The sequence below is a fragment of the Cricetulus griseus genome, chromosome X (assembly GCF_003668045.3).
Source record: "Cricetulus griseus strain 17A/GY chromosome X, alternate assembly CriGri-PICRH-1.0, whole genome shotgun sequence".
Classification (NCBI taxonomy): Eukaryota; Metazoa; Chordata; class Mammalia; order Rodentia; family Cricetidae; genus Cricetulus; species Cricetulus griseus.
In genome coordinates, this window is record NC_048604.1 from 40,625,630 (window position 1) to 40,649,449 (window position 23,820).

At 36.8% G+C, this 23,820-nt stretch overlaps 1 protein-coding gene across 5 annotated transcripts in view; it reads right to left on the bottom strand.

Annotated features, from left to right (window-relative positions):
- The window catches only part of Tbc1d8b (TBC1 domain family member 8B), a 66,351-nt gene that overhangs the window by 33,272 nt on the left and 9,259 nt on the right, over nucleotides 1-23,820 (bottom strand). For 2 of the 5 annotated variants that reach the window (XM_035449921.1, XM_027433618.2), the window contains exons 2-7: nucleotides 17,966-18,076; nucleotides 15,032-15,150; nucleotides 13,588-13,813; nucleotides 12,532-12,772; nucleotides 6,885-7,092; nucleotides 6,124-6,288 (exon numbers count right to left, since the gene is read on the bottom strand). In XM_035449921.1, the coding sequence (XP_035305812.1) occupies nucleotides 6,124-6,288; nucleotides 6,885-7,092; nucleotides 12,532-12,772; nucleotides 13,588-13,813; nucleotides 15,032-15,150; nucleotides 17,966-18,076 (1,070 nt within the window). Of the gene's footprint in view, nucleotides 1-6,123; nucleotides 6,289-6,884; nucleotides 7,093-12,531; nucleotides 12,773-13,587; nucleotides 13,814-15,031; nucleotides 15,151-16,834; nucleotides 16,964-17,965; nucleotides 18,077-21,032; nucleotides 21,070-23,820 lie in introns of those variants that run through there. The other 3 variants (XM_035449922.1, XM_035449923.1, XM_035449920.1) reach the window with 3 other exon arrangements.

Sequence of the window (23,820 nt, forward strand, 5' to 3'; positions counted from 1 at the left end):
ATGCAAAAGAACACATACATACATACATACATACATACACACACACACACACACACACACACACACACACACACACACACACACACATTTTGAGTTACTTAGTACAAGGGAAAATGTTCTTCCCAGAAGCCACGCCACGGGTTGTCAAATAAACCACCCAATATCAGGCATGTATTCAGTAGGCTGTTTAAAAAAAGAGAAAACACGAAGTTAGGAGGGGTTTAGGAGGAGTAAGAAGGAGGAATAGGGGTGAATATATAAGAATACATTGTATACATGTATGAAGTCCTCAAATAATATACTAATAATAATAAAATAAAAATTTCCCTAATGAAAAGAAACCTCCTTTATTTTTTTAAAATATGGATTGAATCCAGGGAATATGTATGTGCTATATATGTGCAGTAATACTGAGCCATATCTCTAGCCTTTTTATTTTTTAATTCTTAAACAGAGTTTCCCTTAGTTACACAGGCTGTGCTTAAACTTGCAATTTTTTCTGCCTCATCTTCCCAGGTAGCTAGGGTTACAGGTCCTAGCTCTATCGTCTTTTATTTGCAATTCTAAAGTTAGATAACACATTATTTTATCAAGTAGAATAAGTGTTCCTAGAACTCAACATTTACAATTAAAAATGTAGAAATTAAGACAAAATCATGAACTAATTAGATATATTTACATATGCTTTGATAATCTGTCAAAATATTTGCCTATCTAAACACATTAAGGCATAAAACCAGTTCTACTTTTCTTAACATTCTATAGCAGTGGTTCTCAACCTTCCTAATGCTACAACCCTTTAATACAGTTTCTCATGTTGTGGTAACCCTCAATCATAAAATTATTTTTGTTGCTACTTCACAACTGTAATTTTGCTACTGTTATGAATCATAATGAAAATATATATGTTTTCTGATGGTCTTAGATCCCTACGAAAGGTAGTTCGACACCCTCCTACCCTTCCATCCCCTACCCCTCTCCACTCCCCTACTCCCTGCAAAGGGTTTCGACCCACAGGTTGAGAACCACTGTTCTCTAGTCTTATGATTAATTTGTAATGCAATTTAAAATAAAGGAAGGGATCTAGTTGTGCGTTCTACTCTTGTGGCCTCTTTGCCTCAAGCTAAGGTAAAAGAGCCCAATTTTCCTATATTTAGTAGCTTCAAAATCTATCTAGTAATGTTTCTTTATTATACACATCAAAATTCAAGGCTAATATTTTTTAACCAGTTGGTCAGAATTTTATAAAAGCTGTTCATGCACCCAGGTTTTAGTGTAACTTATTAAACTGTGGAAAACTGTAATTGATATCTAGTTAAAATTTGGACAGAGCTGGTGCTTATGCATGATCCCAATTACTTGTGGAAGCAGTTGTCCTTTATAACATATTTTTATGTCTCCATGGGTCCTATGACAAAGGACAAACTTCCTGAAGTCCTTTCTGTGCTCAGCTTTAGATTTGTTGATTTAGACTCTGAGATATAGATTTTTAAAGTTTTGTAATATAAAACTTACTGGATTTCCTCAGTGTCTGTTGTTGTATCATTGCTGGTGGGAGTGTAAACTTGTAAGACCACTCTGGAAATCAGTATGGCGGTTGCTCAGAAAAATGGGAATCAGTCTACCTCAAGATCCAGCCATTCCTCTCTTGGGTATATACCCAAATAGTGCATGTTCATACAACAAGGACATATGTTCAACCATGTTCATAGCAGCATTGTTTGTAATAGCCAGAACCTGGAAGCAACCTAGATGCCCCTCAACTGAAGAATGGATAGAGAAAATGTGGTACATTTACACAATGGAGTACTACTCAGCAGAAAAAAGCAATGGAATCTTGAAATTCATAGGCAAATGGATGGAACTAGAAGAAACCATCCTGAGTGAGGTAACCCAATCACAAAAAGACAAACATGGTATGTACTCACTCATATATGAATTTTAGACATAGAGCAAAGGATTACCAGCCTATAATCCTCTTCAACAAAGAAACTAGGAAACAAGAAGGAGTCTAAGGGAAAAATGCATGGACCCCAGGAATGGAAAGGGGCAGGAACTCTGGAGCTAATTGGGAGCATGAGGGTAGGGGAGAGGGAGCTGCTAGAATGAGAGCCGGAGAAGAGAAGAGGAGGAAATGGAGGAGCAGAAATATTGAGTTGGGGGAAGAATGGAGGAGAGCAGGATGAGAGATACTATATTAGAGGGAGCCATTATAGGTCTGAGGAGAGATCTGGCACTAGGGAGATTTCCAGAGACCTACAGGGATGACACGAACTGACAATCCAGGCAATGGTGGAGAGGATAACCTAAACGCACTTCCCCTAAAATGGGATTGATGACTACTTTTTATGCCATCCTAGAGCCCTCATCCAGTGGCTGATGGAAGCAGAGACTGACACCCACAGATATACACTGAACTGAAGTCTGGAACTTAGTTGCAGAGAGGGAGGAATGAAGATCGAAGGGGTCAGTACCAGGTTGGAGAAACCCAAAGAAACAGTTGGACTGAACAAGGGGGAGCACATGGACCCCAGATGCTGTCTGGGAGGCCAGCACAGGACTGATCCAGACCCCTGAACATGGATGTCAATTAGGAGGCCTCTGCACTCCAGGGGGCCCCTGGTAGTGGATTACTATTTTTCCCTGGTGTAGGAGGGGACTTTGGGAGCCCATCCCACGTGAAGGGATACACTCTTGCCCTGGACACATGGGGAAGTGCCCAGGCTCAGCCCAGGATGATGTGGTGGACTTTGCAGAGCCCCCTTTGAGGGCCCTACCCTGCCTGGGGAGTGGAGGGTGGATGGGGTGGGGGGTAGGTCGGGTGGGGAGGAGGGTTGGGGATGAGGGGAGGAAGAGGGAGAAGGGATTGACATGTGAAACAAGCTTGTTCCTAATTTGAACTAATAAAAAAAATTTAAAAACTCACTGGATTTATTAAATTTATACTATGCATTTTTGTCATTGTTTAGGTAAGTTGATTATAGCTATAAAAGATTGAAGCAACAACTTCTGTAAGTTAGAAATCAAATTGCACTGTTTTTTTTTAATGCTGGACATTACCCATGCTAAACAAGTAGTCTACCACTGAGATTTGTCCCCACTGTCTCTTCAGAGAAGCTAGTAAACAAGGAGAACCCTAAGAGAGACATACATGGTCCCCTGGAGAAGGGGAAAGGGACAAGATCTCCTGAGCAAATTGGGAGCAAGGGAGGAGGGGGAGGGAGCTAGGAGAATGAGAAGGGGAGAAGAGGAGGGGTGAGGAGGACATGAGGGAGCAGAAAGGTTGATCCGTGGGAAGAATAGAAGAAAACAAGAAAGGAGATACCATAATAGAGGGAGACATTTTAGGTTTACAAAGAAATCAGGCTCTAGGGAAAGGTCTGGCGATCTACAAAGATAACACCAACTAACAATCTAAGCAACAGAGGAGAGGCTACCTTAAATGCCCTCCCCTGATAATGAGCTTGATGACTGACTTATATGCCATCCTATAGCCTTCATCCAGCACCTGGTGGAAGTAGAAGCAGACACCCACAACTTATCACTGAACTGAACTGGAATCCACTTGCAGAGAAGAATGAGTGATGGGCAAAGGGGCCCAGACCAGGCTGGTGAAACCCACAGAAACAGCTGACCTGAACAATGGGGAGCTCTTGGTCCCCAGACTGATAGCTGAGATACCAGCATGGGACTGATCCAGATCCCAGGAACGTGGGATTCAGTGAGGAGACCTCAGAAATCTACAGGACCTCCTGTAGATAACTTCAGTACTTATCCCAAGCATAGGTGTGGACTTTGGGGGCCCAATCCACATACAGGGATACTCCCTGAGCCAAGACACATGGGGGTGGGTCTAGGCCATATCCCAAAGGATATGATAGACTCTGATGACACCCTATGGAAGGCCTCACCCTCCCTGGGGAGCAGAAAGGATATGTGATAGGTAGGGTTTTAGTTGGGGGAGTGGTAGTAAGGGAGGAGGGGAGGGAGAGGGAACTGGGATTGTCATGTAAAACAATCTTGTTTCTAGTTCAAATAAAAGAAGAAATATATAAAAAGGCTTTCTCTTCACAAATTTTATGATGAATAGTGAATATGCAGATAATGCTAAAATGGGTCAAAATTCTTCACCACTGTTAAGATGAAAATCTTCAGTTGTGAGTTGATGAGATGGCTCAGCAGGTAAAGGTGCCTGCTTCCAAACCTGATGGCCTAAGTTCAATCACCAGTCCCATATGATGGAAAGAAAGAACTTCTGCAAGTTGTCCTATGGTACCTACATGAACACTAAGACATGTGTTCATGCAAAAGCACACACATGTGCGCATGTGTGCGAGCACACACACATACATACACACAGAGACTTAAAAGTCAATGAAAATAAAACGTGAGCATTCAAAAACATATTTCCATGCTAACCACTATATTGATACTGATTAGTAAGTATTCTTGTTGCATCTATATTAAAGTTTCTAAAATGGGTAAGAAAATCCTTTGCATTCTGATATATCTAGAGAAATGGTAAACAGTTTGAAACAAAATCTTTTCTTGACAATGGAGGATACTCAGCTACCAGAGGCATGTGCGGCTTCCAAGAATAATTTGTCATTCTTCCCACATTAGAGAGTAAAATGCATTAAAGGAAAGGGAAGAATAATCAGAATGCACATTAAATATGAAATAAAAAAGGATAGGAGAAATTTGACATAAGCAAGAATACAGAGTATTAAGAGAGTAATTATCAAGACTGATTAAATTTTATTGGTATTCTAACATCAAGTTAAGCAATGTTCTGGCTAAAAAAAACTCTAAAATATATGCGTAGGGGAAGAAAAATTCTTCATGGCCTACATGAGGATTCTCCACCTGGTACTGAGATGACACACATATATTAAAACACTGTGGTTTATTGGAAGGAAGGCTTAATCTTCCAATAGTGCATTATAACTGAATTAGCATTTCAGTGTTCACTCTACAGTGATAAAGGGCTCTATATGTCGATCTAAATAAAACAATATAACCAGCAAAGTCAATGTTGATTTTTTACCTTTGAGTCTTTAATAAAATAAAAATAGTTAAATTTGGAACATTTTATAAATACGTAAAAACACAGAGCTCCTGGATTCTGAATTGAAAAATTCAGATGAATTCAACTGGTCTATATTTCCTGTAAAGACATGTTAAAGATTGGGTCCTAACTCCTCTTTCTTCAGAGTATTTATTATCTCTAGTTTTTTTGTAATTTAAAGCTTATAGAAAAATCATTTTGTGCACTGAAAAATGGTTTTATTGACTTATTCCTGTGTGCGCAGAAATCACAGGACAACCCTGTGGAGTTAGTTCTCTTCTTTCATTCTTACTTAGGTTCTAGGAATCACATTTAGGCTGCCAGGCTTGGGTGACAAGTCCCTATACATGCTAAGCCATCTCATCATCCCTTTCACCTAATATTTTGTTAGTAAATGCCTATGCCACTATTTTCCCTAGGACGAAATTATGTTAATAAAGTTGTACAATTAGGAATTAAAGCATTTAATATCATTTAAAAATTGCTGTATCTGCAGTAACAAGAGCATTTTCAAATTTTCACTTTATGTATGTGGGTGTTTTGCCTGCACGTTATATATATGCACCATGAGCATGCAATACCTTCAGAGACCAGAAGAGGGCATCAGTTCCCCTGGAACTGAAGTAGGTAGTTGTGAGCTAAACAGTGTGGATGCTAGGAAATGAATCAAGGTCCATCTGTAAGAACAGCCAGTACTACTAACCATGGAGCCATCTCTCCAGCCCCAGTACAAGAGAACATCAAATGTGCTTTTAAATTCTCAAACACAGATTGAGTTAAAAGTCAGTATGAAAATACAAGGTGTGCTTACTGAAAAACAGCACATACAGTAGAAAGATGAAATTATAGTATTTCTTAAAGTATTAGTTCTTAAACACTCTAAGGTACTTAATTTTTACTTGTGTGCATAGTGTAGAGAATATAATTTCTTTAGATTTGGCTTTTACAATAATAAATACAGGTATGAATAGTAAAATTACTATGGATATCCTTTTGAAAAAAATAGCCTATTCTAAATACTTTCTTCAAAAGTATGTGATTGCAACAGAAATTACCTCTGTACTAACATCACATTGAGTTGAAGCTGCCCGGCACTTGAGCCTGAGTTTTGCCACCAGTTGGTCAAAGTCTTTCACCTCATTGAAACGAAAAGCTGTTTTTCCTTTGATGCTAATGATGACAGATCTGTTGGGGTCATCCGTTTTATCTACAGCTAAGACCTGGGGAGTAAAAAGATAAAGAAGTGAATCACATTTTCTCCTAGTGCTGGCACTTCCAGATAGTATATGTTTGGCTTACTGTGTCATGGCTGAAAGTTTTAGTCTGTGGTATGGCTTACTGAGAGATTTGTGTTAATGATGATACAAATCTCCTTAGTTCAAGTGACTTCACTCTTCAAGGAAAAAGCTAAAGTAACATGGACTTTGAAATTGATAATATAAACAAAACCTTCAGTGATGAGTTGTAATTTTTGACTGAACGTTACCAGTTCTACTATTTCTGAACAAGTACATTAAATGTGATAATCTTAATTATGGTAATCATATCTTAAGGGTCAGAATGATCAAGCTTATTTTGTGTCATCCTAAACCTTTATCTACTTTTAAAACTTCTCCTACTTTCACTTTTCGCAGAGCTTTTAAAAGGAATTTAAAAATATCTCACAAGCTAGTGTTTTTAACTTGAAGAGTAATTTTGTACTTAAGTGATTATTTTAAATTGCTAAGAGGATACATTTACTGAGCTTTTTACTAATTCACAGAATTAAAGGGTATTCCATAAATTAAAAACTTATATGACCCCAAATTTATATTACCTCTCGTAATGGAATGATTACACTACATAGATTCCCATCTTGGCTAGCAAAGCAGATGTAGTTGTCTGAAATGCACATTTTTCCATGAGTACTGAAGTGGCTGAATGGTACCCATAAGAAACATTCATGTACTTCTTTCAAAGTCTCTTCTTTGGGTAGTCTAAAAAAGGCTTTGAATTGCTCACTGTGAGCCCGATATTCTAAACCTCTGTAGAAAAGAAAAAAAAAAAAAACGGAGGAAGGGGCTGAAATGACAAATTCTAAAGTATGCACATATCTATATGTAATATCTAGTTGACTAATCTATATAAACTACAAAGCAGAAACATTAACATTAAGTAGTATTTTTTCAATGAATTCTTAAATGGAAAAATAACACAGATTCCTGATAATTTATCATTTTTTTCCAATTTCATTTTATTCATATATTAAGATGCACAAAAGTTAGAGATAATACAGGTCTCAAAATAATCTGTTAGGGGTGATTATCTGAAGGACTAGTATTATAATGCACTACTAATGTATTACTATGGCTAAAACCAACCTTGGAGTACAATAATTTACATATTTGGTTATTAGAAAAGCAAGCACTTATACAAATAAAAGTAGATAATCAAAATTGGTGGCATTCAAGTTTAAAGAGGAAAAGCAGACTATAAAACAGAATATTAAGATTCAGTTTGGCAAAATTTTACATGGTTGTTTAAAACCATTCAAAATTGGAGCAGAACCAAACAACACTGCTTGCACCATGCTGGGCATAGAACAGGAGTTGGTAAATAGAGAGGAATCTTTTTAACTGACAGATAAATATATAAACTCAAAGCTGTTGCTCTAAATAGCATGATTTTTCTAAGGGCACTAGATACCTTGTGCTAAGCAACAAATGCCATCTGGGGTAGTAAGGAAATTATGCAAGTTCTAACTCAAAGCCAACAAAATTGAAACTAAATTCAGCCTTCCTGAACCTACTGTTTGAAACTGTACTACTTCATCATGTCTAACAAAATAACCTTGATATATCCAGAAACCCATGTAAAGCTTTAGTCTATTTAAGTTGTAATTTGGTGGGCTATTTCATGATTACTTAAATGGACGACTGATCACAGTCTATGTGGATAGAAAAATTTCTGTGACATATTATTATAAAAGGAAAAGAAGTATGCTGTGTTAAGCCCTATTTTTGAAAAATTTTTCAAATTTATGTAATAAGACACATGAATGGATATATATTAAATGCTTGCAATTGTGCCTCCAGATTGTTTCCATTCTAGAGCACATATTTGTAAAGCAAACAGAAAGAAGCAATAAAGATGCTCTATTAACAATGTGATCTGAAGAATTTTTCAGTAAATTTATTCTTAACTTACTAGAAAAAGAGATTTAGATATATGTATATTTCAGAATGCTCAGTAAAAGATATATAAAGACAAAATTTACTATACCTCATTTAAATAAAGACTTGGTAATAGACACACCTTATTGACACATGCTCTCTTGGATCATATTTTAAAGTACAGGAATTTGCTTTTTAAACGATTTTTTCAATTTTGGAGTTTTCCTTTTTTATTTATTTTTACATATATGGGTGTTTTGCCTGAATATGGGTCAGTGTACCATGTGTACACAGTATCTGAAGAGTCCAGTACAGGGTGTTGGATTCCTCTGGGACTGAAGTTACAGATGATTGTGAGCTGCCATGTTGGTGCTGGAAATTGAACCCAGGTCCTCTGGAAGAGCAGCCAGTGCTCTTAACTGCTGAGCCATCTCTCCAGTCACCAAGTTTTATATTTAATTAAAATATTATATGACCCCTCCTTCCAACCCTACCATTTTCCACCTCATCATACTCTGTGAAATTCATGGCCTCTTTTGATATGTATATGTATATGTATATGTATATGTATATGTATATGTATATGTATATGTATATGTATATGTATATGTATGCATGTATGTACACACACATATATAGATAAATACATAAATGCAACTTGCTTAGTCTGTTTAGTATTGCTTGTATGCATATGATTTTAGGGCTGGCCACTTGGTGCTCAGTAACCAATTAGGGGCTCATCTGCAGGGAAAACTAGTTCTCCCTTTCTCAGCAGTCATTAGTTTCTTGTATGTCTTCACCTAGGGGTGGGGTATTATAAGGGAAAATTATTTTTAAAAGAATGTTTCTAGTGGTCAATCAAGGAAAAAAATTACAAAAGCGAATGCCTATGAATAATACAATATGAAGTGAATCTGTATTGTTTTTATTTATGTGAATGTGGGTGTGCCTGTGTGAGTTTATTTGGACCATGTGCATGTAGATGTTTCAGACCAGGGCAGGTTAGATCCCTTGGAACTGGAGATATAAGTGGTTATGAGTCATCTGATGTGGGTGCTAGGAATTGAACCCAGGTCCTCTGCAAGAACATTTAAGTGCTGTTAACTGCTAAGCCACCTCTCCAGTCTTAAGTTCTTTTTAAAAAATTTATATCTATATTATATTTATTTTTACTGTATGAATGTTTTGCTTGTGCATATGTATGTCTGTTTGCCACTTGTGTACCTGGTCCCTAAGGAGGTTAGAAGAACTAATCAGATCTCCTGAAACAGGAGCTACAGGCAACTGTGAGCCACTGTATGCTTGCTGGCAATCAAACCCAGGCCTCCTGCAAGAGTAGCTTGTGCTCTTAACTTCTGAGCCATAGCTTCAGAACTGAGCCTTAAATTTTTTAAATAAATTTTATTTAAATTAGAATCAATCTTATTTTACATATCAATCCCAGTTCCCTCTCCCTCCCATCCTCCCATGCCCTCCATCGACACCCCCATCCCATCCCCCATCCACTCCCCAGGGAGGGTAAGGCCTTCCATGAGGGATCATCAAGGTCTGTCAAGTCATTTGTGGCAGGGCCTAGGCCCTCCCCCGTGTATCTAGGCTAAGAGAGTATCCCTTCATGGGGAATGTGTGCACTAGGGATAAACACTGGTTCCAATGCCAGAGGTCCCACAGACTGCCCAGGCCTCCTAGCTGACACCTGCGTTCAGGGGGCCTGGTTCAGTCCTATGTTTTGAAAGAGCTCCATTTATAAATAATGTAGAGACCTAACTTTGGTAATAAAGTATAAAAATTCAGCTCACAGACTCACAAAGTAATCTTTATGCATTGAATTTTGGGAATAGTTTAGAAACTATGTGAGAAATGACTGACTAGTCACCCAATCAGGTCTAGTTAATATACAACAAACCTCAGCATTATTATTATAGTCTATCCATAGAACTCCGGGTTACATTTCTCTTAAATTTTCCCAGTCTATATCCTCATCTTGTCCAAAATGGATTTTTTTTTTCGAGACAGGGTTTTTCTGTGTAGCTTTGGAGCCTATCCTGGCACTTGCTCTGGAGACCAGGCTGGCCGAGAACTCACATGGATCTGCCTGCCTCTGTCTCCCAAGTGCTGGGATCAAAGACGTGCACCACCAATGCCCAGCCCAAAACGGATTTTACTAACTAATTCTGGAATCTTTCCTTTCCTCCTCTCCTTGGGCAAGACCCTTGCAGTCAATGTTTGAGTGTTGAGTAGAATGTAAGGCTCTGTTCACTTTCAGCAAATTGAATAAATAGATGGACAATTGTCAGTCAGATATTCTTTCCTCCCTGAGGACAAGGCCTCCCTGTGTAGTTCAGGCTGGCCTAGAACTAATAATGATTCTCCTGCTTCAGCCATCCAAGTGCTGGCATTATATACACATGCCCCCATTCCCACCTAGTCAGATACTTCTGATGTAGGCACTAATAATGATTACTACTTATGTAGTCCTTTCATATTTAACCACCACACATTTCATTCATTGCTAATAAGGGACCACAGAGGTAGAAATAACAGAAGGAAACAGAGGCTCTGAGAAATGGTAACTTCAAGAAACTTCTCCAGTCTGAAACTAAAATTCATGATTCACTGGCTCTATTAAGCTGTCTCTATATAAAGATGTTAATAGTATCATTAAATTAATTTAAAACTAAACAATGCTTAACTACTCTATAATTAAAATTTTCTAGACTACAAATAGATAAATTTAGAGTTACCTAACCACATTAAACACTACACTTCTGGAATTAATCTGTGCTCGCTAGTCAATTTGACACAAGGTGAGTCATCAAAGAGGAGGGCGCCTCAACTGAGAAAATGCCTCCATGAGATCAGACTGTACACAACCTGTAAGGCATCTTCCATCCTTCCTTCCTTCCTTCCTTCCTTCCTTCCTTCCTTCCTTCCTTCCTTCCTTCCTTCCTTCCTTCCTTCTTTCCTTCCTTCCCTCCCTCCCTCCCTCTTTCCCTCCCTCCCTCTTTCCTTCCCTCCCTCTTCTTTTTATTTGAGATTGAATTTCTCTATATAACCCCCGCTGTTCTGGAACTCACTCTGTAGACCAGGCTGGCCTCCAATTCAGAAGATCCCTTTGTCTCTACCACCCAATTGCTGAGACATCACCAACAGGCATTTTCTTAATTAGTGAATTAAAGGGTAGGGCCCAGCTCATTGTGGACAGTGCCTTCCCTGGGTTGGTGCTCCTGGGTTCTATAAGAAAGCGGGCTGAGCAAGCCAGTAAGCAGTACCCTTCTATGGCCTCTGCATCAGCTCCTACCTCCAGGTTCCTGCCCTACTTGAGTTCCTGTCCTGACTTCCCTCAATGATGGACTAGGATGTTGAGGAAGTATAAGCCAAATAAACGCTTCCTCCCCAACTTGCTTTGGTCATGGTGTTTCATCACAGCAACTGAAACCAGAACAAAGACATACTCAAGGGGTTCATACCAGGCTTGTGAAACCCACAGAAACAGCTGACCTGAACAAGGGAGAGCTCTTGGTCCCCAGACTGATAGCTGGGAAACCAGTATGGGACTGATCCAGACCCCCTGAATGTGGGTGTCAGTGAGGAGACCTTGGAAATCTATGAGGCCTCTTGTAGTGGATCAGTACTTATCCCTAGCATAGGAATGGACTTTGGGAGCCCATCCTACATGGAGGGATACTCCCTGAGCCTAGACACAAGCCTAGGCCCTATCCCAAAGAATATGACAGACTCTGAAGACCCCCACCATGGAAGGCCTCACCCCCCTGGGGAGCAGAAAGGGTATGGGATAGGTAGGGTGTTAGTTGGGGGGGCAGGGGAGGGAGAGGGACCTGACATTGACATGTAAAATAATTTTCTTTCTAATAAAAAAATAAAAATTCTATTTAATCAAAAATTCCAAACCTAACTTCTATTACATTTTAGAATTAAATTTCATGGAAGAGCAGCAGTTCTGAAATGTACTCAAATAAATTTACAAATACATATATCAATGATCAAGCCCAAAGAAAATCTATCATGTATTACGAAACATTTAACTTTTAATGTTAATCACTGTTATACCATTCTTACAATACTTCAAAATGCAAATATTAGGGCCAGTGAAATGGCTCAGAGAGTAAAGGCACTTGCTTCCAAGGATAAGGACCTGAGGTTTGATCCCCAGAATCCACATTTTTGAAGGAGAGAATTGACTTCTGCAAGTTATCCTCTGTGCCCCTGCCTCAGCATGCATAACTCCCCCAACCCCAAGAGATAATAGAGGAAAAGAGAAGTAAATATTAAATATTAATATTTAAATACCTTTTGGTAATTTGTAGAGGATCATCAAGGACTGGGTCATTATCAAATGTTTCCTTATCAAAAAGTCTCTTTATGGCATAGTTTGCCAGCTGTTCCATAAGAAGGTATGTTTCATTAATGTGCAAAAACATTGAAAAATAGTGATCTTCTCCTTGGGAACATACATGAATACTCTCTGTTAGTATAACAGTTGAAGTCTTTTCTAGTTTTGAGACTGCATCCCAGGAGATAATGAGTTTAACTGCAAATAAGAGTTGTAAGTAAGTGCAATTAAATTTTCAATATTGATTTATGCCTATGATTCAGTTCTTTTGTCATGACCACTGGGAAAATGATACAGTACTTTAGAGGTCAAAGTTAGTTAAAATTTTAAAGCATTGTCATAAATATATAATAATCAGTGATTCTAAAGACATATATATATATATATATATATATATATATATATGTTCTTGATTTTTTTGTTTTGTTTTTAATAGTACTGGGATTGATTCACATGCCAGACATGCTCTCTACCACTGAGTTATAAACCCAATACTTGGCACAGATATCATTTTAAAGAATTAGAAAAAGATTTTGATGTGATGTTTAAATTTGTTTCTTCATATATTATTATCTAATTATACAACCATTGACGTAAAAGCTATACACATGCTATAAATAATACCATTTGATTCTTTGCAGCTGCAAAATGAGATGTATGAGGTACAATCGCTACTAGCTTATGCTGTATGTTTAAAACAAGAATTAAAACACAATTTAAAGCAAGTGGGAAGCTTCTAACAAGGTAGACGTGATTATATACCAGATGCTTATCACTTAAAATTCATCTGCTATTCATATGTCTAAGACTTTCTATCTGCATTTTAATTTGTTCCCTGTGTTACATAGAGAACCTTAAAAGAATTCTTTCTGTGGTTGAAACCTCTTTGATTTGAGAATATAATTTAATTACTTATAATATCAATCCCATTGCTGCATACACAACCTAATGGCACTGAGTTGATAAGTCATTCAGAAAGTTGAAAGCCATGTAAGCAATAAACAGACACTTACTTTCTGATCCTAGCAAGAAAGAATAGAAGCTCAGAAAATTGGTACTTAGATACAGCCAGCCCTGACAAGGAACCCGTCCTTTCCAATAACTGCAGGAATAATATGTTACTAATTTTTCCTGCTCTGGTAAACCAATAGATTTTTCAAATTTCAAAAGGGCTTCTCGAAATTTCTCAGGATCATCTTCTTTAGCAAAAGAATCTTTTCCCTCTTCAGCAATTAGTCCCTGGAAAAGATAAAATAGCTTCTGAAAACTTACCGTCACCTAGCAACAAAAATCTTTTTCATATTTAATTTTAAGTATAGATTTTAAGTTTTTAAGTGTTGATTAAATAGCCCTATATGTTTATACAGGTTGAATGTATATATGTGTGCATAGCATACTTCTCTTAGGAAGAGAGAGCACATTGTCTTTAGTTTTATATCAGTGTTTTTTTCTTTATATGAAGCTATCACAAATGTAAGCATCAAGCATCTGAATGAACAAAGGCATTGTTCAAAATCCTATTTAAGAGAGAGTGAAAGGAAAACACCACTAGGAATATTCAAAAGCACACCAAAACCATGCCATTGTACAATTTCCTGAAGTACTTATCCTGGCACTCAAACATGTGCTTCTGAAAGTCCTAAAAAGTGCCAGTAAAAGGAGGACCTTCTGTGTCACCTCTAATCTTTTCTGAAGAGGGCTGAAGATTTTAGTATCCCATTTACAGAACATATCCGTATCACTTATTCTTTTTTAGAGTCATGCACATTTTATTTGAGGGCTTAGAATTCACACCAACTAAGAAACGAGGAAATTAAAGGTAAGTTGATTTCCATAGCTTCTTATTGTTTATATATTGAGTTTCATTATGGCATTTCCATACATGTATATCATTGTACTTTGCTCATAATTCACCTCTATCACCCTCTCTTGTCCCTATCTCCACTCCCACAGACCCCTTCATACTCCAATTTCGATGTCATATATGTATGTATACAACATAGATTTTGATATATATTAAATTTGTGCATGAGAGAAACAGGTAATACTTGTCTTTTTCTCATATTTTTCTATATAATCTGGATTTTAATAAACACTTAAATCTGTATATGCCATTAGTTCTCTTTCTTTCTCCAAGTAGTACCATCCTTCACTTTGTGCATGAGTGTGTGTGTGTGTGTGTGTGTGTGTGGGAGAGAGAGAGAGAGAGAGAGAGAGAGAGAGAGAGAGAGAGAGAGAGAGAGAGTATGAGAGTGTGTATATTTTGTATAGAATTTAAATTCTGCAAAGGAGAGAAACATGGCCTACTTGACTTTGAGTCTAGATTTTTTTAACTTAACATAGTTATCTTCAATTCTATACATTTTCTACAAATTACATCACTACTTCTTTATGGGAGAATAAACTGCACTGTGAATATATAACACATCTTCTTTATTCACTCATCCATCCACTTACTCTTATTTTGCCTTGTACAAAATTAGTAATATCTTCATTTGAATCAAACACAGATAAAGTCTTCATGATATTTTGTTCCAACCAATCCCAGTGTTTTGTTATTTCTTCTCTGTTGGCCCCTGATTAATAATATAGAAAAGAAATATTCAAGGAAAACTCCTTAATAAACCTCATGATACTTAAACAAATTTAGTTTAAAAAGAAATAAAATAAAATAAAACAAAACAAAAAGCCTGGTGGTGGTGGCACATGCCTTTAATCCCAGCAAAGGGTAGGCAGAGGCAGGCAGATCTCTGTGAGTTCGAGACCAGCCTGGTCTACAGGAGCTATTACCAGGACAGCCTCCAAAGCCACAGAGAAACCCTGTCCCGAAAAACAAAAACATAAATAAATAAAACTATTTGGTCACATTCACAAATGATGGCTATATAGAAATAAATATATAAATTTATTCCCTATCCCATCCGAATATATGAGCATGAATTATAGTTATATGAGCAGTATAGTTATATTTATTATAAATATAAATACAATATTTAATGAAATGGGAAAAAAGCAATTATAACTCATAATAAAATATTAAAATTATGAAAATAATATAACAGTAATTAGTGCCTAGAAAGCATTCTTTATCTTTAAAAAGCATGTAGGAAACACACACACACACACACACACACACAAACACACACACACAAACACACACACACATTTTACCCCTTGGTCAAATACAACTACTAGCATTGTGTCTAAACTCTTTGTGGCTGAAAATAGCAAGCATGTGACAGTCCTTCTCACTGTGGACTTTTTACTATGGTTACTAAACATACAAACCCTTTGGTAACAACCAGTCCATCCACTAGAAAACTTAGCAAACTTACAGACATTGCATGATGGAAGTCAGGAACCTGTGGCAATAGTAAACCATATGGCATCAGTCTTAGCTGTCTTATTGAGGGTCATATTATATATTATTATTTCTAGGTTTTCTTTCACTTGTAGAAACTTTCATTATCCAGCCCCACTCCTCCCATTACCAAATATCTTTAAGTCTTCCTAGAAATATGGATTTTACAGATATCACTAAAAAGAAATAATCTTGACTTCACAGAATGTTCCCATGGTATATAAAGGACCATAGTAAAAATTTATTGACACTGAAAAATTGTTCATTTTCTATAATCCAGTTAGACTTTTACTCATGTTATGAATGAGAACTATACTCATGAATCAGTTTCATTTGCAAGAATAGTCACATTTTACTTTTTTAAAGTAAAAAGGACTTTCGGTTTTCAAAACCATTTTGACTAATCAGTTTTCAGAACCAAGGTTACAAAATTCTCTTAACCTTATCTGAATTTAGAAGAACAGACTCAGCAGGGTGACTAAAGGAAATTTAGACGGGAATTTCCTTCAAAGTCACATATCCCAATAAATGTATGCTGTATATTCATAAATATGAAGTGTCTAAAAATTCACGTGCATTTTCTCAAGCACACACACACACACACACACACACACACACACACACACACACACACACACACGTACACTAGAAAAGAGGGGAGGAGAAAAAAAGAAATCAGTCAACAGTAAAAATGCCAGAAATATGAGATTCTAGTTCTGTTCAATATTACAATGGAAATCAAGCACAAATATTACATATGAGTTAAAGTTATTCTGATCTCTATTATTTGGAAAACTCATCACAATCTCTTTCCCATACTACCCACAATATACTCTGAAAGGGAACAGAATCGATAACAGGATATGGTTATTAATGGAATATTTATTAAGAATACTCACACGAAAGGCTGATAACCAGATTGGCACTCCGAGAAGTCCAGTCTCAGATGCACTCCAAAACCCGACCTGAACTTCGAAAGAGGGCGAGAGCCTCCTTCCCAGTTCTTTTATCTCATCCCTTCTGCATACCTGTGACCACGCCCAAACAGGTATGTGGGATTACTCCCTACAATATTCTGTGGAAAGATCTGGACCATCTGGGCATGAGTGATTATGTAGCACTACCTGCAAATCATTCCTTTATATTTCAAGATCGCAACGAATGCCTTTTAAGAAACATTAAATATGTGAATTAAAAATTCAAATGTGCTGGGCGGTAGTGTCACAGGCCTTTAATCCCAGCACTCAGGAGGCAGAGGCAGGTGGATCTCTGTGAGTTCAAGATCAGCCTTGTCTACAAGAGCTAGTTCCAGGGCAGCCCCCAAAGCCACAGAGAAACCCTGTCTCAAAAAAGCAAAAAAAAAAAAAAAAAAAAAAAAAAAGCAAAGCAAAAAAAAATCAAATGTTCAGGGTTCTACTTTTTCAGGGAAGAATCTTTTTACATTTTGGGCTTACCATAAACTCTATGATCTCCTTATCTCAGTTATTAGAAGGAGAAAAAGAGAATACTGATATTTAATGGGGAATGTCCTATCTCCTCAGCAGTTTGGTAAAGAATTTACTAAGTTTGTCAAAGGAGCCAGGCAGCAAAGCACTGACCTAAGGCATCCTCAGTATCTACACTGCTGGACCACACACTTCAGTACTCTAATATCAGTAGAGTGTTAATCTTTCAATAACCTATAATCATTCTTAAAGAGAGGTGGTATTGTTATTCTCTCAAAGAATAGTTGCATTTAATTGCTCCTCAATAACTGGGGAATATAAGCAAATTTGAATATTCAGTTTTCTTACAAACAAAGCACTTGTAACAATGCTTACTGCAAGGTGGCATGTGGTATTAGTTGATTTCATTTTTAGATAGGAATCTTATACATTTCAATAAGATTAAAAATCTTCATTAGTAAGAATGTTTTAGCAAAAGTATTTTCACTTCTGTAATTATTAACTCTTCAATTTGGAATTTGAGGCTCAATTAGTTGTACAATAATTATCTTAGTGTCTTAATTCTATTTGAACAATCATACTTACCACATGCAATTGACAAGTAAACTTGAGAATCTGGTGTCTGGTGTAAGATGCGAAACGGAGCCACTTTGGCAGTAGAGTCTAAGACAGAATCAAGAGTTCCAACCAGAAGCCCTGTTGTAACAGAAAAAAAAAGTATTAAAATATGGACTTTACATGAAATTAAAAACATAGATTCAAATGACAAATTAATGAACTTATTTTTAAAATTCTACTCCAAAGAGTCTTTATTGAGATTGTTTTCTACAGTACATATATAGAGAGGATAGGGAGTAGTTTAGTCAGGGACCTGTGTTCAATCCCCAGAACCTACATTAAAAAGCCAGACATGATGGCACACACCTGGAGAGCCAGAACAAGTTGGGTTCCCAGGGATCATTGTTTAGCCAGCCCAGCCACAATTTAAAGGGGAAAAACATAGATGACATCTAAGGAACAAAATCCAAGGGTGTCCTCTGGCCTCCAAAACACACACACACACACACACATACACACACACACACACACACACACACACACACACACACACACCTAATCAGACATAATAAAGACCAAACCAAAAACACATATTTGGGATGGAAAGGATAATATTTATCAGTATAAATAGTTTGAGAAAACAATCTTTCAATAAAAATATGTGAGGCTTAATTGTTCAAATATCTTATCTGCAATACTTAAAGAAATTCTATAAGAAGGTTTTGTATTTATTAGACAAGGAGGTATATTTTAGTATCAGAGAGTATATGAAAATGAATTCTGGTTTTGTCACTTACTCCAACTTGAGCTCGTTAAAGTAGTTTCCATTTCTACATCCCCATTTGTAAAATAATGAGGACAAAAAAGAATCAATTGCAAAGGGTATCATAAAGATGAAATGAGTTATTTCTTAGAGCAGTGGTTCTCAACCTTCCTATGCTGTGACCCTTTAATAAACTTCTTCATATTGTAGTGACCCCCAACCAAAAAATTGTTTTCATTACTATTTCATAACTGTAATTTTGCTACTGTTAGGAGTCATAATGTAAATATCTGACATGCCACCCCTATGAAAGGGTTGTTCAAATCCCAAATGGGTTGCAACCCATAGGTTGAGAACCAATGACTTAGAGTAATGCTCAGCACACAGAGAAACACTCAGTATTAGTTATTTTGCATTGTATAAGGACATCTTAAATATGTAAATAAGGTGAAGTTATCATTATTAAGAATGTTACAGTAAAATGATTTTCTTTTCAACAATTTGTAATTCCTCAATTTTGTACTCAAGTTTCTTGCTCAATTAGTTCCATTGCAATTATCTGATTATATTCCCTACTACTTCCTGGAACAAAATATTTCTGTTTTCTCAAATAGCTAGCAAATTTTTCCCTTAGGGTCTTTGCTGAACAATTATCTTTTTACTGAGAAATGTTAGCAAAAGTCTTCTAGCTAACTCCAGCTAATCCAAATTGCATATTTCCTTTAAGTTCCACTTCCCCTATGAAATCTTTAGTAGCCTTGCCAAGCAATAATGTTTTCCCTCTTCTCTAAATACTTATAAAACTTTAGTTCTATACTACATAACTGAGTATTTACTTATTAAGTTCGTTATTACAACTACTTTCTAAGTGTTTCATATATAATATGTATGCTTCCTTATCTAGATTATAAGGTTTCTGAGAATAACTATGTTTCCTACCTCTCGGTTTGTATGTTAACTTCAAGCACAATATGGCACAAGGTGCTACCTTATCTATGTCATAAAATGGCTCAAATATATACATACTCTTCTATTTTGAAAGCTTTGATTGGCTGAGTGACGGTTTTGCTCTATGAGCATTTCTTTTTAATTCAGCATATATCATGCCAAGAAAAATAAAAAAAAACAATTACAAGCTAAGCTTTTGGCTCTTTTCCTATTTTTAGGAAAGATTTCAGATTTCAAATTAGCTTACATTGAAAATATAGGTAGGTTGGCATATATGGGATAGGAAATCATTGAAGCTAAAATTAGAGAACAGAAGACAGAAAAGGGAAATTTAATTCAGCTGAAAAGGCAAGAGTGTGGATATGGGACTAAACATAAAATAAAAAGGGTCACAAATGTAGGTTAATGTCAGTTAGTAATATGACCCAGGATTTTGATAGTGGGAAAAATTCTCAATAAAGATTTCTGGGGGTTGGAGAGATGGCTCAGCAGTTAAGAGCACTTGGATGTTCTCGAAGAGGACTAAGCACCCACATTATGGCTCACAACCATCTATAGGCAAGCATGTGGTGCACAAACATACATGCAGGAAAATCACTCATGTACATAAATAAATCTGAAAACTTGTTTGTTTTGACCTTTGTTTTATGAGAGACGGAGAGAGAAAGGGAGAGAGAATGAATGAGTGCATGGAGTTGGGTGTGTAGGGAGATGAAGAGAATCTGAAGGAGGGAATGTATATGATCAAAATGTATTCTTTATAATTTTTTTAAAAATACATCTTAAAAAGTATACATGACACCACTGCATCCTAATACCAAATGTCCAGTCCTGAAGATACACATGCAAATAGCATTATACGAATTGAGCAGGTTATATTTTTATATTTAGAACACACACACACACACACACACACACACACACACACACACACACACACACACACACACACACACGTAAACAATTGTTGGAAAAGAGCCCATGAATTGGATATAAAGAAAAGAGAGGTACATGGTAGGGTATGGATGGAGAAAAAGGAAGGGGAAATGATGTAACTGTAATCTCAAAAATAAAAAAAATTCTTTAAATGAAAGAAGTAAATAAAATAAAATCATGTGGGATAAAGTTTTGCCTATTGACACACTTCAAATTAGGATAGCACCCCGTAGTGGGCTTAAATTAAGCCTCTTTCAAATTGTATAGTGGCAAGCTTTTCTAGTCCACATGGCAGGTATTTTATTCCTTACATAAGAAAATGAAGCAGGACTTTAGACAAGAAGATTTCTGCAGTGGCAGCATAGAGATTATAAAGGAAAGAAATTACTGGATATGGTCAAAAGTTAGGGTATGGGCTGGGGATGGAGTTGATGGCAGAGTACTTGCCTAACATACATGAGACCCTGGGGTTTGATCTTCAGCACTGCAAAGGAAAAAGTAAAGTATGAATTGAAGATTTTATTGAAGTACCAAGAATAAGGAAATCTAGACAAATAATGTTTAAGAGGTACTAGATAAGAGACAATGGGAGAGAGAGAGAGAGAGAGAGAGAGAGAGAGGGGGGGGGAATGATTATACATCAACTAGTGAAGAGGGAAATATCACAGAGATTTCAGCATAAAAAGATAAATAAGCATCAAAGTAGATCAAAGTAGTAGCTGGAAGAAGTTGGGCATTTGGTCAAGGGGAAAGGAAAGAGGAGCGAAACATACACATACAGTCTTTTAATAGTAATGGGAGTGAATTTGTTGGAAAATGAAGACAGGGAGAATGTTCTCAATTTGAAGGCAGGAGAGTGAAAATATTCAAAAGACAAAAGAGTACAAAAGTTAAGATACGCCGGGCATTGGTGGCGCACACCTTTAATCCCAGCAGTCAGGAGGCAGAGGCAGGCGGATCTCTGTGAGTTTGAGGCCAGCCTGGTCTCCAGAGCGAGTGCCAGGATAGGCGCCAAAGCTACACAGAGAAACCCTGTCTCGAAAAACCAAAAAAAAAAAAAAAAAAAAAAAAAGCTAACATACACTGGCCAAGAAATCAAGTCATTTGTATACATACATATAATAAACTGACAAAATTGTCAGGATAAAGAAATGAAAACTTATGGAAGTGTTTACTGAAAGTTGGATATGGGGGTGCACACTTAGAATCCCATCACTTAGGAAGAGCAGGATTCAAAGCCAGCTTTGGCTACATACCAAGTGTGAGGTCAGCCTGGGCTACGTGAGATCCTTTCTCAAAGGGGGGAAAAGTATTTATTTACAACAGGGCAGTTCGGCTGCTAGTTTATTTGACACTTGTCTTCTAAGAGTTTAATTTTAAACAATGTTTGGGAAAAAGAAAACAATATAGTTGCAAGGAAAGCAGTTTATTTACTTATGAAATTTTTATAAAACTAGCTCAATTGTTATTTCTTTATTCATTATAAAAGCTAGTATTAGAAGTATTGGCAAAACATAAATGGGTAAAGTTTGGCAGAAAGAACAGTGGTGATGTGGATGTCTTAGGAGGAAGAGACGACAGACAGGAGATGACACAAAATCATTTCCAAGTGACACAACAAATCTCTGATAGGTTGTGATAACATTAGCAACAGAGTGGTCAAAATCACTGACAAGAAAGGTTAATATGTTCTGGCAACAGAAACGTTGACAACGTTATGTCTTACATAATATAAAAGGAAATTGTTAGGATTTTATAAGTACATGAAATTAGGTAGTTAATATAAAACTATGCAACAAGTAATTTGGAAGCTAGCACTAAAATCCATTTCTAGTCAATCGGGGAATTATTCCAGCTCATTAAGCTGTAATCATCATCAAGTCCCTGCAAGTCATACAGGAATTAATATGTGCCAAGGTCTGAGTTCTGAAAGTACAAGAGAATAAGCAAGCAACTTTGGGTTGCTTTTCAATATGCACAGAGGTTCATCATCTGCCTGCCTGAACATTGAAGGTCATAATCAGCTTACTCATTGGCAACATTTGTTTAACTACCACAAAGTCACAACAGACTAGACACTGTCAGCTGCATGGCAGAATAAGAAATTTTAGTACAAAAAGATACTCAAATTATCCTTTTAATGACTAAAACGTAGATATCAATCACCATTACAGATTCTGGTAAAGGTCCATGGGTTTTGGAAGGATCCAGAAAAACAAGTTACACCCACCTTCTTAAGGAAATAAGTACATTAACTAATGTGAATTATGTTTTTATTAACTGTCACAGTAAGATTACAAAAATGCCAAGTTACATGGTATTTTCTAAAAGGCACTTTTTTGTGAACAGTAATTACTATCCACAAGCCTGTCTTTTGACTGGATAAAGAACCACAAACTTTGGAAATGACAAAGTATCCTGACTGGTCATATAATCTAACCTCTAGCATATTTACCTCCTATGTTGTATCCTTGCCTTTATTTCTCCAAGGCTACCTATTTCTAAAATACAGAAGGAATTGTATTTCTGAAGGTTAGAGTCAGGACCTGATATTTGGTTTTTTTATTTTTTGTTTTTTGTTTTTTTGAGACAGGGTTTCTCTGTGGCTTTGGAGGCTGTCCTGGAACTAGCTCTTGTAGACCAGGCTGGTCTCGAACTCACAGAGATCCACCTGCCTCTGCCTCCTCCGGAGTGCTGGGATTAAAGGTGTGCGCCACCAACGCCCGGCTGATATTTGGGTTTATGATCTGTACATAGAGCTCTTAGTGTAGAATGATTCTGTGCGTTGTTTAATGCTCTGTTGTCAGTATTTTAAAATCCTTATTATTTGAAGGGTCACTTAGTTTTCACTTTGCACTTAGTCCCAACAACTACATAGCCTTTCCTGAATATAGTGGCTAAAAGTGTTACTCAAAAATGACTACTAAGCCAGACATGGTGGCTGCTTTCTATAATCCCAACACTTTGGAGATGGAGGCAGGATAGTCACAGGGTCAAGGTTATTCTCAGCTACACAGGAAGTTCAAGACCAACTTGCGCTATCTGGAACTCATATCCAAAACAAATCAAAACAAACCCACCTCAATACCACATAAAGTCTGAACATACATAGACCATTATATTATGGACACCATGAATCTTTTTATTGTTTTTTCCAGTATCCAGGGCCTTGTGCATGCTAGGCAAGCACTCTACCACTAAGCAAATTCTCCATTTAACCCCCATGGTTCTTTTA